Consider the following 15,334-nt stretch of genomic DNA (forward strand, 5'->3'; position numbering starts at 1 on the left):
GACAGCAGCTCCCACCGTGATAAGGAACATATTTGTTGGCAGACAATTAGAAACACATTAATTGTTTGTTTACAAACCAGTGAAGTCACTGAGAAAAACCAAAACCCGACTAGGTTGCCAGTACTTAAAGCTACAGTGACATAACAGACTTTTTAGAGCAACTTGACCAAACGTTCTGATTCAGTGGTTGTTTTTCCCACTCTGGCTCTTGGCTTTAATAAATTGCACAGAGTGACCATTATGGGGTTATGGAAAAAACGAAGCCAAAATGAGGCTGTCAGAGTCCCCAACATAAAACAGAACAAAACAACCACACCAAGTAATCCAGCGTTCCCTCCAGGTCCTGGTCAGACCTACCTAACTGTGTGGATAGACATCATAAACTCTATGTGTCTGGTAATTGATTTGTAGAAAATAATTACATTCACTGCAAATTAATGGGCATGTTTGGAGAGAATCATGTTTAAACTGTGTCTATGTAATGCTCAGACAAGAGACCAATTCAGTAAGAGGGGGAAAAAAAAAAAAAAAAAACTCCAGTCAGCCTACTTGTTTGGAATCATGTAGACAAAGCAAACAAATGATTGAATTTTTCTACTTTTCAACCTGTTGCTTTGGCAACGCATTGATGCAACTTTGCAAGACAAGTGGTCTTATGGGCAGAATTCTGGGCCCACAGCCAGGGACCAAGGATTCAAGTTCCAGCTCTGCCTAAGGCTAGGGGATCTCACACAATTTGCTTAATTTTGTTTTGTTTCCTTAATGTGTTTTTGTGTATAAAATGGAGATTAATGATTCTTGGCCCTGATATTATTAAGATAAATACAATAAGAAAGTGTGTCAAGGTTTTTAAAAAGTATTCAGTGGTGTTGTTTTGAATGTGCCCTTGATGTGGGTCACCATTTTATTAGTTTGAGATACAATCCCTAAGTAGTCCCCTCACCCTTCTCTTTTGATGCCTCTTCAAGAGCATTTTAATTTTTCTCTTTTGGTCTTTGTTACTCTGTGAGTTGTGAGGGCTGGGGTTATTGCCTCCCTTTGCTAGGGGTATTATGGTAAAGATCCATGTGTGGTTTTCTTTCCAATTATCTTGTACAACATTTAACTGGCATCTTAGGGAAAATCAATCCTGGCTTTGCCAAAGCATCCATTCCCCTGTGACCCTCTGATTTCATGTTTGTTTTAGGCATCATATCAATAAAATTCAGTTGATTAAAGGTCCCAGCAGAATACTACTGACTCTGGAGGATGTAACATTTATTAATCCCCACTTTGAGCACTTGACATATGCCTAGTATGGCTTGTGATGTTCTTTAAGAATAAAATACACACTGGATTTAGAAGACTTGTTATAAAAATGTGAAATATCTCATTAAATTAAAATGATTAGATATCAAAATAATATTTTAAATATATTGGGTTAAAGTACATTGTTAAAATTAAGCTCACCTGCTTCTTCTTATAGTTTTTAATGTGATTGATAAAATACACAAACTTACAAATGTGGCATGGAATACTATGCAGCCACAAAAAGAATTAAATTCTATCATGTGCAGCAAAATGAACAGAACTAGAGGACATTATGTTAAGTGAAATAAACCGGCCACAGCAAGGCAAATACTGCATGATCTCACTCATATGTGGAATGTGAAAAAAGTTTATTTCATAGAAGTAGTGAGTAGAAGAGTGATCACTAGAAGCTAGGAAGGGTAGGGGGAAGAGGAATAGATAGGAGGAATAAGTTCAAGCATTCTACAGCATAGTGGGGTGGCTATAATTTACAACAACTTCTTATTATATATTTTATAAAGAATCACAAGAAAGGAGTTCGAAGTTTCCCAATATAAGGAAATGGTAGATGTTTAAGGATATGGAAATACTAATTACCTTAGTTTTGTCATTTCACATTGTATACATACATCAAATGATCACACTGTACTACATAGATGTATATAATCAATGTCCATTGAAAATTACTATTGTCCCTCATACTACATTTCAATTGGACAGTGCTGAAAGAACAGTGTGGTGGAAATAAATGCAGTGCACTTTGGTCAATAGATTAGCTTTGACTTCATATAGAAAATTTTTTGTATCTTTGGATTCAACATTTGAATTTTAGTTCCTCAAGAGCAGTGGTATTTTAAAATGATAGCCTATAGCACATGACATGGTGCTTATAATGTATCAGGCACTTGTAAAAGTTTGGTAAATGAATCAACTAGTAAAAAAAGGACTGAATTTCACCAAGATTTCTAGTTGTGGTTATGTTGTAATAGGTGATCTTTATTAAGGGTCTGCTACTATGTCCTAGCCCTGGGCTAGGCTTTATGAGAGATAACATGTAATCCTTGTCTTCAAGGGAATTATACTTAAGTTAGAGAGACAAATTATAGTACAGAAGAAAGTTAATAGGCCCCATATTGCAAAAAAGAAATCCAAAAAGGCAGAAGGACTCAAGGGGAGGCAAATCAGTGAAGGGAGGCTTTTCAGAAGCCCCAAACCAAGGCTGAGTAGTGAAGAAAGAAGGATAGAATTTGTCCAGGTAACAGATTACGAACTGGTTTTTACTTTTGTTTGACCCTCATGATTATTTTAAAAAAGCATCCAGAATTTTAAAATTGTGAAATTACACATAAAAAATCGGTATCTCTGGGTTTTCTTTAAAACTTGGGTTGTAAATATTGGTGCTCTATTGAACAAGGGTGATGATAAATAACAACATTGAAGCATATAATCCAAAATAGCTTTAAGAGTGGATTTTGAATGTTCTCATTAGAAAGAAATGATCAATGTTTGAGATATGTTAAGTATCCTGAGTTGATTAGACAATGTATAAGTGTACCAAGACATCACACTGTACCCCATAAAGATATACAATAATTGTATGTCAATAATTTTTTTAAAGTTGAAAGATCTGTCAACCTTGTGTCTCATGACAACTGCCTGAAATGTGGTAGTAGTTGATAGTTTTCAAAAATCAGTCAATATTGTCTATACAAAATCTACTTTCACCGATTTTTTTTTTAATCTTCCTGGCTTCTATAGGTATCTTACGAAGAGAAAACAAAAGCTTAGAGAAAAAATATGTGGGGAGGGGTTTTGCTAAAGATTGCTAGTGTTGTCTCTTTATGACAGTCTATGTGGCTGCACTAGTCTTTATAAATTCTAGTATGGTGGTATCACAATGTAGGGAGAGGGTGTGAACACATCAAATTGTCTCCATGTGCCATTTACTATTCCTACAGCACAGTACCATATTTCAGAATTAATTTATCTCAGTTTCCAAACTGGTCATTCACTAAAATGTGACACTGAAAGGTATATTTAATCAGTTGTGTGTGAGAATGGATTATACAATAATATCCTGTGAAGTTGGAGTCAAACGAATTGTTTAGCTATTTGATTTAATTCTCATTTACAACCCTAACTCTTGCTTGTTTAAATCATCAGATGCTTTTGTAAGGTTGATACTGTGTTCCTTAAAATGTATTGCTGAAAGCCAAAACTATCTCTGTGGCGGAAAGCTACACTTCACCCTTATGCCATAAAATCTCATTGATATTAGGCTCCCTTTCTAAACCCACCAGAGGACACTAGGACTCAGAGTGGTGGAATATGGGTTTGTATGAAATTGTCTTATATGAAATTCCCTATCTATCTCAACTGGTAGAAAGTGTAGATGCTGAAGTACAAGCTTGGAAACAATTGTGATGTATAACTCAGTATACTAAGAAAAAACTTTCTGATTTCATGGCAAGATATTTTATCCAGAAATGGATGATCAGCAGTATAAGTCATTGTCCAAATGTAGCAAAATATAGTTAAGTTTTGGTCAAAAGAAATAAACCTATTTTTAAAATCCCTACTTCTTTGGGGTTATTCACAACAAAATGATAGTTCATGTCAATTGCCTAGATATTTGACTGTAAGGTGTCAAAACAATAAACACAGCTCAAAAATTTTGGTCTGACTTAGCCTTTTTCCTTGTACAGCCCTTTCAATAGTTTAGTGAAATCTATAAAACCTCCATCTATATCTTCTCTTTTGCACTAACACATAAACTATATTTGGGTGACTAAAGTATACCTGTTCTTGCTAAATTACCATAAATAACCAAGTAGTGTTACCTTCAGATGAACAGAGTGCCTAGGTTTTTAAAATCTTGCTTATGTTGATAGATCTTTTCTTTTTCATCTATGTATCAACTTTGACATAATGAGAATAAAAAAATTCATCACCACTTTTCTCTATACAAGTGAGAAAAAAATGAATAGCAAGGAGGATTGATAGCCTTACAGGGAATGTTTTTGTTTATTTGCTTGTTTTATTATTTTGGCACAGGTGGAAAAGGATGGCATTACCCTAGAAGAACATAGCTCTTGGCTTCCAGATCCCTTTTGGCATTTGGCTTGTATCAGGGATTCTGATGGGAAAAGATAGGGGAAGCATACATTTTCCTTAATTGCTGTGTAGTCACAAACTTGCAGCTGGCTGCGTCTAATCAGTCAAGAAGCCAAGCCAAGAATTCCATCCAAAAGGAATGTCTGAAAGTGTAAACTCTTGGAGAATATAAAATTAATTCAGTCTAGAAAAATTGGCAGGTTGGGAGAAATCGGGTTAGAAAAGGAAGTTTTTTAGGGAAAAGTGAAGTTGAAGTCCAAATGTATGTGGATTTTGGCAGATTTGATAGCACTTTTCCTTTGCCCTCCATGAAGAGGTCTATGTCTCCTTATACAAATCTAGGTGTTCCTGCTGAGATATGAAAATAAAGAAAGAAAGGGATGCAGATTCCTCCCTGGGCTTGCTCTGTTGGGGAGAGTTCAGGTTAATGCAAGGGTTATGTGAAGAGTCAAGTTTTACATCTTGTAGGGATTGAGTATAGTTTACCATTCATTGTCTTGAACTTTGAATGTGATAATCTTGTACAGAAGGAGCTTAACTCAAGACTGAGTCAACTAGTGATCTTCACTTGATCAAAGACCATTAATGGCAGAGTGTTAGAAAGTACTTAAGATTGATTATTATTGGCAAACAAGAGTGATAAAAACCATGATGTTGTAGAAAAACACAAGATCAGGAAATATAACACGAAGAATCCTGTTCCAGCCACTATAGCCCTTTCTAGATCTCTATTTTTTTTCATTCTAAAAATGAGAGTGTTGGAGTTGGAAGTGGGACTGGCATAAATAATATTAAATAGAACTGCTAATTCTGGATTGCTATAATTTTAAGAAATTTGCATTTGAAGATATGGAGAAAATATTGAGAAACCTGTTGATTTATTATGCCTTCGAAATGTGAAATAAGTCTACTGCTTTAGTGAAGATATAGAATTTCAATTTTAAAGGTTAACACAGATTGTAGATACCTCTTTATCTTGTCATTCAACTGTGAAGTTCCCAGCCCTCTTTTACCAGACTTAATTGTAAAACTTAACAAGTCAAGGAGTGGAGAATCTGGCCTATTTAAGATTCAAACCCATAAGTCATGAGTCTACTCACTCTCTACCATTTTACTCCTTTCAGGGATTCCTTCTGTCATTAATCTTAAATACACAAAGAAGGATGCTGTTATGATTTGGATGTGAAGTATCCCCCAAAAGCTCAGGTGTAACATAATGCAAGAAGGTTCAGAGGAGAAATGATTGGGTTGAGAGTCTTAACCCAATCAGTGAATTAATCCCCTGATAAGGATTAACTGAGTGGTAACTGAAGTAGTAGGGTGTGACTGGAGGAGGTGCGAGTTGGGGCTTGGCTTGCTGGTATGTATTTGTATCTGGAGAGTGGAGTTTCTCTCTCTGCTATCTGATCATCATGTGAGCCGCTTTCCTCTGCCACACACTTCCTCCACAATGTTCAACCTTACCTTGAGCCCCAAGGAATGGAGCCATCCTTCTGTGGACAAAGTCCTCTGAAACTGTGAGCCCTCAAATAAACTTTTCCTCCTCTACAATTTTTCTGGTTGGGTCTTTTAGTCACAGTGGCAAAAAAGCTGACAAACTGATGTGATTCAGTATAATGTAAAACAAAGAGGCAGTCCTGAGGGTCATAAGGGTGGGATACTGTTCTAGTTCTGGTGTTTTTTATTTTTCAAATGTTAGATTTTTATAAAAAACACTTTTCTAACTTAATTATGGACTATATATAATAACTCACTTCAACTTTAATTTGGTTTCAGTTTCTTGTCTATAAAATTAGGGTCCTGGATTAAATTCTGACTGGTATTACTTATTGTCCCTCCTGTCTATGATTCAAATTCTCTCTGGGAGAAAGAAGTGCATGAAAACCATTTTTTGGGGGGTGATATATGAAGTTTATGTAAGGTGCCAATGATGAACTAAAAAAAGTTTTGAATGTTAGGGAATATTAATCAATCCCATATCTACAGGTTTTAATTCATATGGTTTCTTTCTTATGAATAAAAAAGAAAAGAAAAACAAATAAGCAGAGTATCTATACCATAGCTCAGTGTTCTGTATTAAAAATCATGAGAATTTTGTTCATAACCTTTCTTTCCTAATGTTTTCACAAAGAGGAAGTCGTGCCAGTGTAAGCTTCCAGATCATTTCAGAGGTTCAAAGTGGGAAGTCCCCAAGGCTCTCATTTTCTTCAGGGAGTCTAGCTCCAGGTACCTATGAAGACTCCAAAGTAGCAATTTATGAAGTAGGACACCCAACAGCTATCTAATCTGCTGCCTTCTGGAGTTTTAAAATGGGGTAGTGATTTAGTTGTTAGTCTTTGAGTAAGAATATTGAGGCTTTGGCAATTTGTTTCTTTTTTTTTTTTTTTTTTTTGCCTGTGTCCACTTACAGACTTGATTGGTTAACACTTTTTTATATATTTTTTTAGTGCAGATGGATACAATATCTTTATTAATTTATTTTTATGTGGTACTTAGGATTGAACCCAGGGCCTCAAATGTGTGAAGCAAGTGCTCTACCACTGAATTACAGCCCCAGCCTCATTGGTTAACATTTTTGACAATGATTTTCCTCAGCAACTAATCTCCTTACTTATAACTTTATTTACACTTTAACTCTTGCATTTAATGTACATGTGGAAAAAAGTACTTGAGACTCTATTTCAATGTTTTGTCTAGACATCGGGGACAACAAGACAATAATAAATCAAAGACTAATAATAGAATAATAATAGAAGAAATGACTTCCTATGCTAACTCTTTGGGATGAGTTGTCTAGAGACATGTTTGTGCAGAGCAGAACCTATTCTACTACTTTTCTTCAAATTCTAGTTGATCTTCCTGCACTTCTTATCCTCTGATATTACTAAAACTTTGAAAGTATACATTTATTTCTTTTTCTTAGACTATGCTGCCTCTTTGAGTAATAGGTTACCTTCTGTTGGATAAAATATAAATCGTTTTTATTTCACTGGAGTTTCTCTCTTTCAAAATTTAAGAGGCTCCTCCCTCTCCCAAGTTCTAGAATACTAGAATTTGGCAATCATAACAAATCATTCATCAGTTGAAGAGATAAACTATTTCTTCTCAGCAGGAGGGAGTTAAGTAGGTGGTAAAGGGAAACGAGACTGTCCTTCTGTCCTTCCTAAGTGAGGCCTTTCCAGTGTGGTTTCCTTGTTTTGTTTGAAGATACTCCCAAGAGCAGCAAACACCCCCAACTTCAACAGTAACTGCAAAGAAAGTTCATAACAAGAAATGATGATTTTTCAGTTGTCATCCACATTGGATTCTTCACGAGAATGTTCTCCATAATTCACAGGGCCTTGCTAGGGTTTGAATGTGTTACCTCTAAAATTTAAATGTTGAAATTTAATGGCTAAATGAGATGATATTAATAGATGGCTTTTTCAAAAATTGATGAGCCCATGAGGGCTCCTCTCTTATGAATGATATTAAAGTTCTTATAAAAGAGACTTTGTGTAGCATTTGGTTAGCTTTTCCTGCTACCTTCTGCCATGTGAGGACACCATGTTCCTCCACTTTAGAGGATGCAGCAATGAGATGCCATCTTGGAAGTGAAGAAAAAGTCCTCACTAGATAATCAAACATGCCATAATTTTATTTTGGACATTCCAGCCTCCAGCAATGTGAGGAATAAATTTCTGTTCTTTATATATTATCCAGTCTCCCAAATGGACTAAGACAGGCCCACAACACCAAAATGACATGGCATATGCTTTTACAATATACCTGAGAGCAGGAAGCCTCTGGATCCTAACTGGGAGTTAATTTAATCAAAGAGGAGATTTGCCTTAAATGTAAACTTGAATTATTGGAATTGGCAGCTCTACTCTATCAAAGACTATGCATAATGTAAGCTTTTGAATGTCAAATGGAATGGGTTGGTGGCTTTATAAATGTATTGACACTTCTATGATTCTGAAGTCAATCTCAATAACTTTGCTTTTTCATCTGCAAAATGAGGGGTTAAACTGAGTTCTTAATTCTGACTACTTATTACAATGTCCTTGGGTAACTTAAAAAATATTTATGCCTCGGTTCCCACTTCTAGCAATTCTGATTCATTTGGTATGGAGAAGGGCCCAGGAATTGTTATGTTTTTAAAGTTCTTGATATGTGCAGCTAGGCTTGATAATTGCTGGATTAGAAGACCTCTAAGGCCTCTTCTGGCATGGATATGCTATGATTCTCTGGAAAATCTTATGTGTTCAATTGTGGTATGTTTTATTTGTTGGGGTTGGAAGGTTACAATGTAGAATTGAGAAGGGAAAAATAAACTTTTGTATATAACCAACATTTAAGAATCTGTCAGATATTTCCTTGTTTTGGAAGGAGGCAAGGATCTGAGTTATTTCCTGGAATGACTGTTGGTCAGTCAGATCATGAGTGTGTGTGGGGTTATCTTTACCATGGAGAGTTGGTGAAAATAACATCACATAGTGAAATCAAGATTAGGGTGAAGGCAGGGTGTGAAGGAAAACAGCTGAGACTAGAAAACTGCCTGCTAGGGCTAAAGAAGTCTCTAGGAGGGAGCATAGGTCAAATGAATCAACAGATCAAACAAAGAAGTCCAGTGTGTCTTCTGAAATTTTCCCTCATTAGGAGTGCTTCAAATAAGACAAATCATTTAGTTCTGCTTTAAAACATCAAATTTCCATAAGAGTTTTTATTGGAAATTCTGAAATTTCCAGATAATGTACCAGTTAATGTTATGAGTAGCAGATGTGTAATAATAAAGGACAGGCTTCTCTAGGATGTACCATGGCATGATACTATACTGACATAAATTCACAATTTCCTGGTATATACAGATGCAGAACTTTCAGAATTGCACAGTAGCCTTGACCTTGATTTCACAGATACTGTTTGAAATGTGGAAAGGAAAGCCAGATGATATGACTTCTGGGCAGAAGAAGTTGTGAATAACAGAGGTGGTGGGGACATGTTATGATCTGCTCTAATAGCCATAGACAGGAGAGTGTCAGGTGAGGAGAGAAGGAATATAATCCTGACACTCAGGAAGAGCCCACTGAATTTATCTTCTGTCTTCGTTTTCTGACTCTTTCTGCCTCTCTACTTTTCAGCTTCTCCCTACATTTTTCTGTTTCACCTTACTGTTTCTTCCCATTAATCTCTCTTACCCAAAGCCTTTTTCTGTGTCCTCACTTTCTGCCTTTTAGATCTGTCTCTACCCCTCTCCCTTCCACCAATCATTTTCTCTTTCTCCTCACAGAGTCTTAGATCATCAAAGCTCAAAAGGACCTAAGAAATCACTGAATAAGTCCAGCTCTATAGGTGGGGAAACTGAAGCTCAGGTTGATTAAGTGGCTGTGCTAAGGCCACCCTTGAGTTTGAAGCAGAGCCAGATCTAGGACCTTGTTCTCTGTTTCTTAGTTAATACGCCATGGCCTTAGTGAAAAACCGATGGACTTTAAATTACTTCTAAAAACTTTAGTGAATAGAGTTTCATGTTTATTGCTCTTAATTAAAAAGTGAGTGATGAGTGAAGTATTTTATCATTTTCTCTTTTTAAAGAACAAAACAAATAGTGCATGTATGGTGAAGATAAAACCTGCCCATTTACTCCCTTTTCCTCATTATTCATGAAGTAGGATGCACACAGACTCAGTAAAAATTGGCTTATAAAGTTTGTGAGACTTATTGAAATCTTAAATACACACAATTCCTCCAAGCAAAAGGAAGCCCCATAAGGGGAAAGAGCAACAAAGTGAAAGATAGAAGACCTTGGTTCAGTTCTGAATATGTTATTGCCTAGTCTTTTGAACTTAGACCTATTAGTCTCTTCAGCCTTCAGTTTCTTTATCAACTATGAAGAAATTGGGTTAGGGATACCTAAGAACATTTCCAGCTCTCAAATTCAGTGATTTGGAGGGAAATGCTATGCTTAGTTACTTGTGGTAGTTAACAATCTGGATAGAATTACAACTTATATCTGCAGTAGGGTTGATGCCAGGGGAAAGGTATCAGGTCCCAGCTATAAGGCAGAATCAGGGCTGCCAGTACTGCTGTTCAGGTTGTGCACTGCATAATGGGCACCACATCTAAGAGCATTCTATTTCCAGTGACAGTATACACTAACTTATATGAGAGTGCTGTAGGAGTAGTCACAGAGATTCTGGCTTCCTAGCTTAGTCCTGGAATGGGGTGAGGTGCAGAGCCTTCTGAAATCTAAGTCTATACCAGTGTACCCAAGTATGAATATACACAGTAACTGATAAAAGCATGTGTACTTAAATATGCACTATTTTTGTACTCGCATAATTAATTGTTTGTACTTGAGAGAAAATGCACATAAAGGTTCCATATTATTTAATAGTGACAATAGGTTGAGTGACATAAATGTGAATGTACTGAGGTTTTAGTCTACCAGTTATATACCATACATTGACTGATTTTGTAAAAATCCCAGTTAGAGGTTTATTTTTTCAGCTTAATATTTAACTTTTGATCCCACTATAGCGTAAAGTCCTCTGAAGGGTAAAATTTCGAGTTTATGTCAGGCCCTCCTGACTCCTGTGAGTGAATTTTTGATCTCCGGTTGAGAGAGATGATGATGATAAAAACTTAGAGGTAAATGGAGGTGAAGTGAGTACAACAGAGAATGAGGTTCAAAAAAGGCTAGGATGGTAAATCACAAACTTTATTGTGTATCAGAATTACAAGGAGGGCTTGAGAAAACACAGATTGATAGACTCCCCCCCACACACAATTTCTGATTCCAAAAATGGTGGGTAGAACTTAATTATTGGCCTTTCTTACCAGTTCCCAGGTGATGCTGATGGAGCTGATCCAAGGTCACATTTGGAGAATTGCTTGATCAAATGTTTTGACTATTCTGCTACAGGTAGGCACTGATCCTGGAATACCATTATAAACTCTATGAGCACTAAGTTTGGCTGGTGTAGTTTTCTCCAGCTGCTCAAGGTCTATTGGAGCCATTCCCTTAGTTAAAGGGCTTTGAGCTCCTTGGCTAAAAGATGCTTTCTAACACAAAGTGCAGGCGAGTACTCAGATGCCTGCAGCTCCCATTAGCCTTTGCCTCTGGCAGGTTTCCAGATGCACTGCTACAGCTGGATATATTCCTTAATAAGAGAGTGGTTACACTCTTTTATTCTCAAGATTTGATTGCACAGAGCTCACTGGTTTATTATCTCTACTTGATAACAAGTTGGTGCAGCCAGAAATGGAATCTCCAGGCTATAGGTAATAGATGTGAAAGCACTTGGAAGTTTAAAGAGCATTGTGCAAATGTAAGACATTATTATTATAGAGAAACGGAAATCTCTATTTGTATTGCTTTTTTAAAAAATTCGGGTTGGACAGAACTAAATAGGGTTTGATGACTGAAGCATCCTTGAGACTATGCATGGAAAGAAAATTATCTATCAAACACTGGTGTTACTGCCTTAGAAATAGCAGTTTGTACATTAAGAGTCAAGAATAAATGTACAATCACAAGAATGGGATCCTAATTAGAATAAGTTATACTCCATGTAGGTATAATATGCCAAAATACACTATACTGTCATGTGTATCTAAAAAGAACAAACAATAATAAATGCTATGATCATTACACATCATGTGCATCATCACACTATACTCCATAGATATGTAAAATTTAAAAAGCAAAATAATTTTGAATGAAAAAGCAAAAATATACTTTCAACAGGGCTGGGGATGTGGCTCAAGAGGTAGCGCGCTCGCCTGGCATGCGTGCGGCCCGGGTTCGATCCTCAGCACCACATACAAACAAAGATGTTGTGTCCGCCAATAACTAATAAATAAATAAATATTTATAAAAAAAATATATACTTTCAAAAGAGTCCACATTGCATATATTACTATGATAATACATTTGTGCCTTGGAATAAAAAATGTTTAGTTTACATTTAAACCAATCAGTTTGTGATTAAAGCATATGAGCCCCTTAAAATGGCTTGTCCCACAAGAGAAAAATAGATCAAGGTAAATGCAGGAATCATTTGCTGCATTACATCTCCTGCCCTATGTCTCCCACTACAGATGCCTCAAGGCAGTGGGAATTGCAACCACTGACCATCACTATTAATCACAGAAAACCTGGTGCTACATCACCTAGCTGTGAGTAAGTGAAATAACCTAGCATTTTCCAGTTACATGAGGTATTGCATAGAGTGGTATCATTCCTTTTCTGGGATCTGCATACCTGCATTTGTTCCCTTGTCTTGAGTTAGCTTGCATTTTTAACTTTAATTTCTCTTCACAATCTCAATCTAGCTCAGAATACAGAATTCCCATGGGGTGGAGGGCGAGAAAGGAGAAAAATGTGTTTGTATTAATAGTATTACTGTAAACCATTCTTGGGAAGGGACATTACTCTAAAGCTGCTGGCAATTATTATCACTACTCTCTACCTTTTTTCTTTCTAGGGTGACTGGATGTGAGGCTGAAAAGTACCCTCTTGGAGATTTTGGAGACATTAAGTCCATTAAATCAAATGCAAGTGATGCATTTGAAAAGATATGAGAAACCCTCATTTATATCCTACAATCAGTCCTTTCTCCAAAGTAACTTACACCAGCTGTTTAGGAACATTCTTTAAGAAATCCATGCAGGGAAACTAGGGTTATTACTGGCTTGGGGTGATCATGAGATGCAATGGCAAAATTATAGGCTCTGGAATCAAAGAAACATGAAAGAATCAAATTCCAGCTCTACTGTGTAAGAGCTATATATTAACTTGGGCAAGTCACCTAAAGCCCCTGAGCCTTAATTTACTTATTTGTAAACAAAGCATATTAATGCTTACTTCCTACTTCCTAGGTTCAGATGAGTATGAAACAAGACAATTCATATAAAACTTCTTGCACATTTCCTGGCACATAGCTTCTTTGTAAAAATAATATCTTTTATGATTATTATCAATTAAATATACTATAATTCAGAACTGGAAAAATTAACTGCTAATTTCTTCTTATAAGTGGCTATTTCCCTAATTCCACATTTTATGTTCAAAGAGCCCTTGGTTAATTTACTTAAGGAAGCAACCTGTAGATAAGACAAGGATGATCCCTTCTAAATAATTTAAAATCTTGACTGCCCCTTAAACTTTGAGTCCATGAGGCACCTGCTACATCTAGAGCACTGTACATGTGAGAAAACAAAGGAAACAGAAGATAGGTGACTCATGGAGGACAGGGTGTACCCTAGGGATTAGGATGAGATCTTGTGATTTGGTATTTCACTTACATGTGATTTTGGTGCCTGGAGCTGAAGGGGAAATAATGAGACATAGGCCCTGAAGAGAGACCAAAGTTAGCTAAAATATGCAATTTCATAGTGGTTTGATGACTCAGGATGTCCAACAGAAAGCTATATACAAAATTTGGAACCAAAATGGGGCCAAATCTGAGAAAGCTGTAGGCAGTAGATTTCAAACCAGGTTTGAGCCATAAGATTGGTTCAGTTTGGTCATCTTAACTCCCTCATATTTCAGTTGGTATTGTTGTCCATATTTTAATTCATTTTTAAAAAAGATTTTCCAAATTTGGATTTTTATTTTAGATGTGTTAAATTGACTTAACTTTGTCCATTATATATTTTAATAGGCACTTGATATTGAATACAAGTTTGGAGATCATGAGTTGAGGCATAAATTTTAGAATGGTCATGTTTCCTAGCAACTGAAAAAATACAAACAAAAACATTATATTTTTCACTCATGAGTTTGGCAAATCTTTTAAAATTAATAATGTCCAGTGTGAATACAGGTATGGGATAAAGAGTGTGCATATGCATTTTGCGAGACTAAGAATTGGTAAAGCCTATTTGGAGGGAAACTTGATAATTTTGATCAAAATTAAAGGTGCATTTGTGGGCTGGGGCTGTCAATCAGTGGCAGAGCACTTGCCTAGCACATTTGGGGCACTGGGTTTGATCCTTAGTATGCATAAAAATAGATAGATAGATAGATAGATAGATAGATAGATAGGGCATACTGTCCATCTATAACTACAATTTTTTAAAAAGTTCATTCGTACATTTGTTCTGTAACCCAACATTTGCACTTCAAGAACTCAATTCTCTAGTTATACTTTTGCTTGTATGCAAACATAGGTGTATACTTTAGTATACTAAATTTACTTCTTTTGGATAAATACCAAGGAGTGAGTTAGCTGGGTCATATGGTGGTTCTATTACTAATCTTTTGAAGACCCTCCACACTACATTCCAGAGCAGTTATACTAATTTGCATTCCCACCAACAATGTATGATTATACCTTTTCCACACATCCTCACTAGCATATATTATTATTTGTATACTTGATAATTGCCATTCTGACTGGAGGGGGATGAAATTTCCATGTAGTTTTTTTTCATTATTTAGAGAATACTTTGTTCGTTTCTGTAATCAAACCCATATAATATGATAAGACCTTACATATTTGATACAGTACATTACCCTTGTATGAATGGGAAAAAATAAGTTTAACATTTTTAGATCAATATAACTGTTAAATTCTGTACAATACCAACTGAACACGGTAAACTGGGATACTTTTTCCAAAGTTGACAGCATAGCTAAAGTTTCCAAAAATTCAAAATTATATGTGTGTGTGTGTGTGTGTGTGTGTGTGTGTGTGTGTATAAATCAATAATAGCAGTATGTTGTGCATCAGTAGCAGCAACAGCTTCTCCAGGTTCTGCTGTCATCTGAACAAAATTAAAGGTGGGGGGGGTGTGTAAAAAACAAAACAAAACAAAATCCATGTAGTTTTGATCTGCATTTCCCTGATTGCTAGAGATATTCAATATTTGATGGCCATTTGTGTTTCTTCTTTTGAGAACTGTCTGTTTAGTTCCTTTGCCTACTTAATTGATTGGGTTATTT

The 15,334-nt window shown here is 36.0% G+C and overlaps 1 protein-coding gene across 1 annotated transcript in view; it reads left to right on the top strand.

Annotated features, from left to right (window-relative positions):
• Nucleotides 1–15,334, top strand: part of Gucy2f (guanylate cyclase 2F, retinal) — an 87,082-nt gene that overhangs the window by 26,132 nt on the left and 45,616 nt on the right. The window contains 4 exon segments of the mRNA XM_026396770.2: nt 1,187–1,276; nt 6,527–6,665; nt 12,873–12,884; nt 12,886–12,971. Of these exon segments, the coding sequence (XP_026252555.2) occupies nt 1,187–1,276; nt 6,527–6,665; nt 12,873–12,884; nt 12,886–12,971 (327 nt within the window).

This window comes from Urocitellus parryii, chromosome X (assembly GCF_045843805.1).
Source record: "Urocitellus parryii isolate mUroPar1 chromosome X, mUroPar1.hap1, whole genome shotgun sequence".
Lineage (NCBI taxonomy): Eukaryota > Metazoa > Chordata > Mammalia > Rodentia > Sciuridae > Urocitellus > Urocitellus parryii.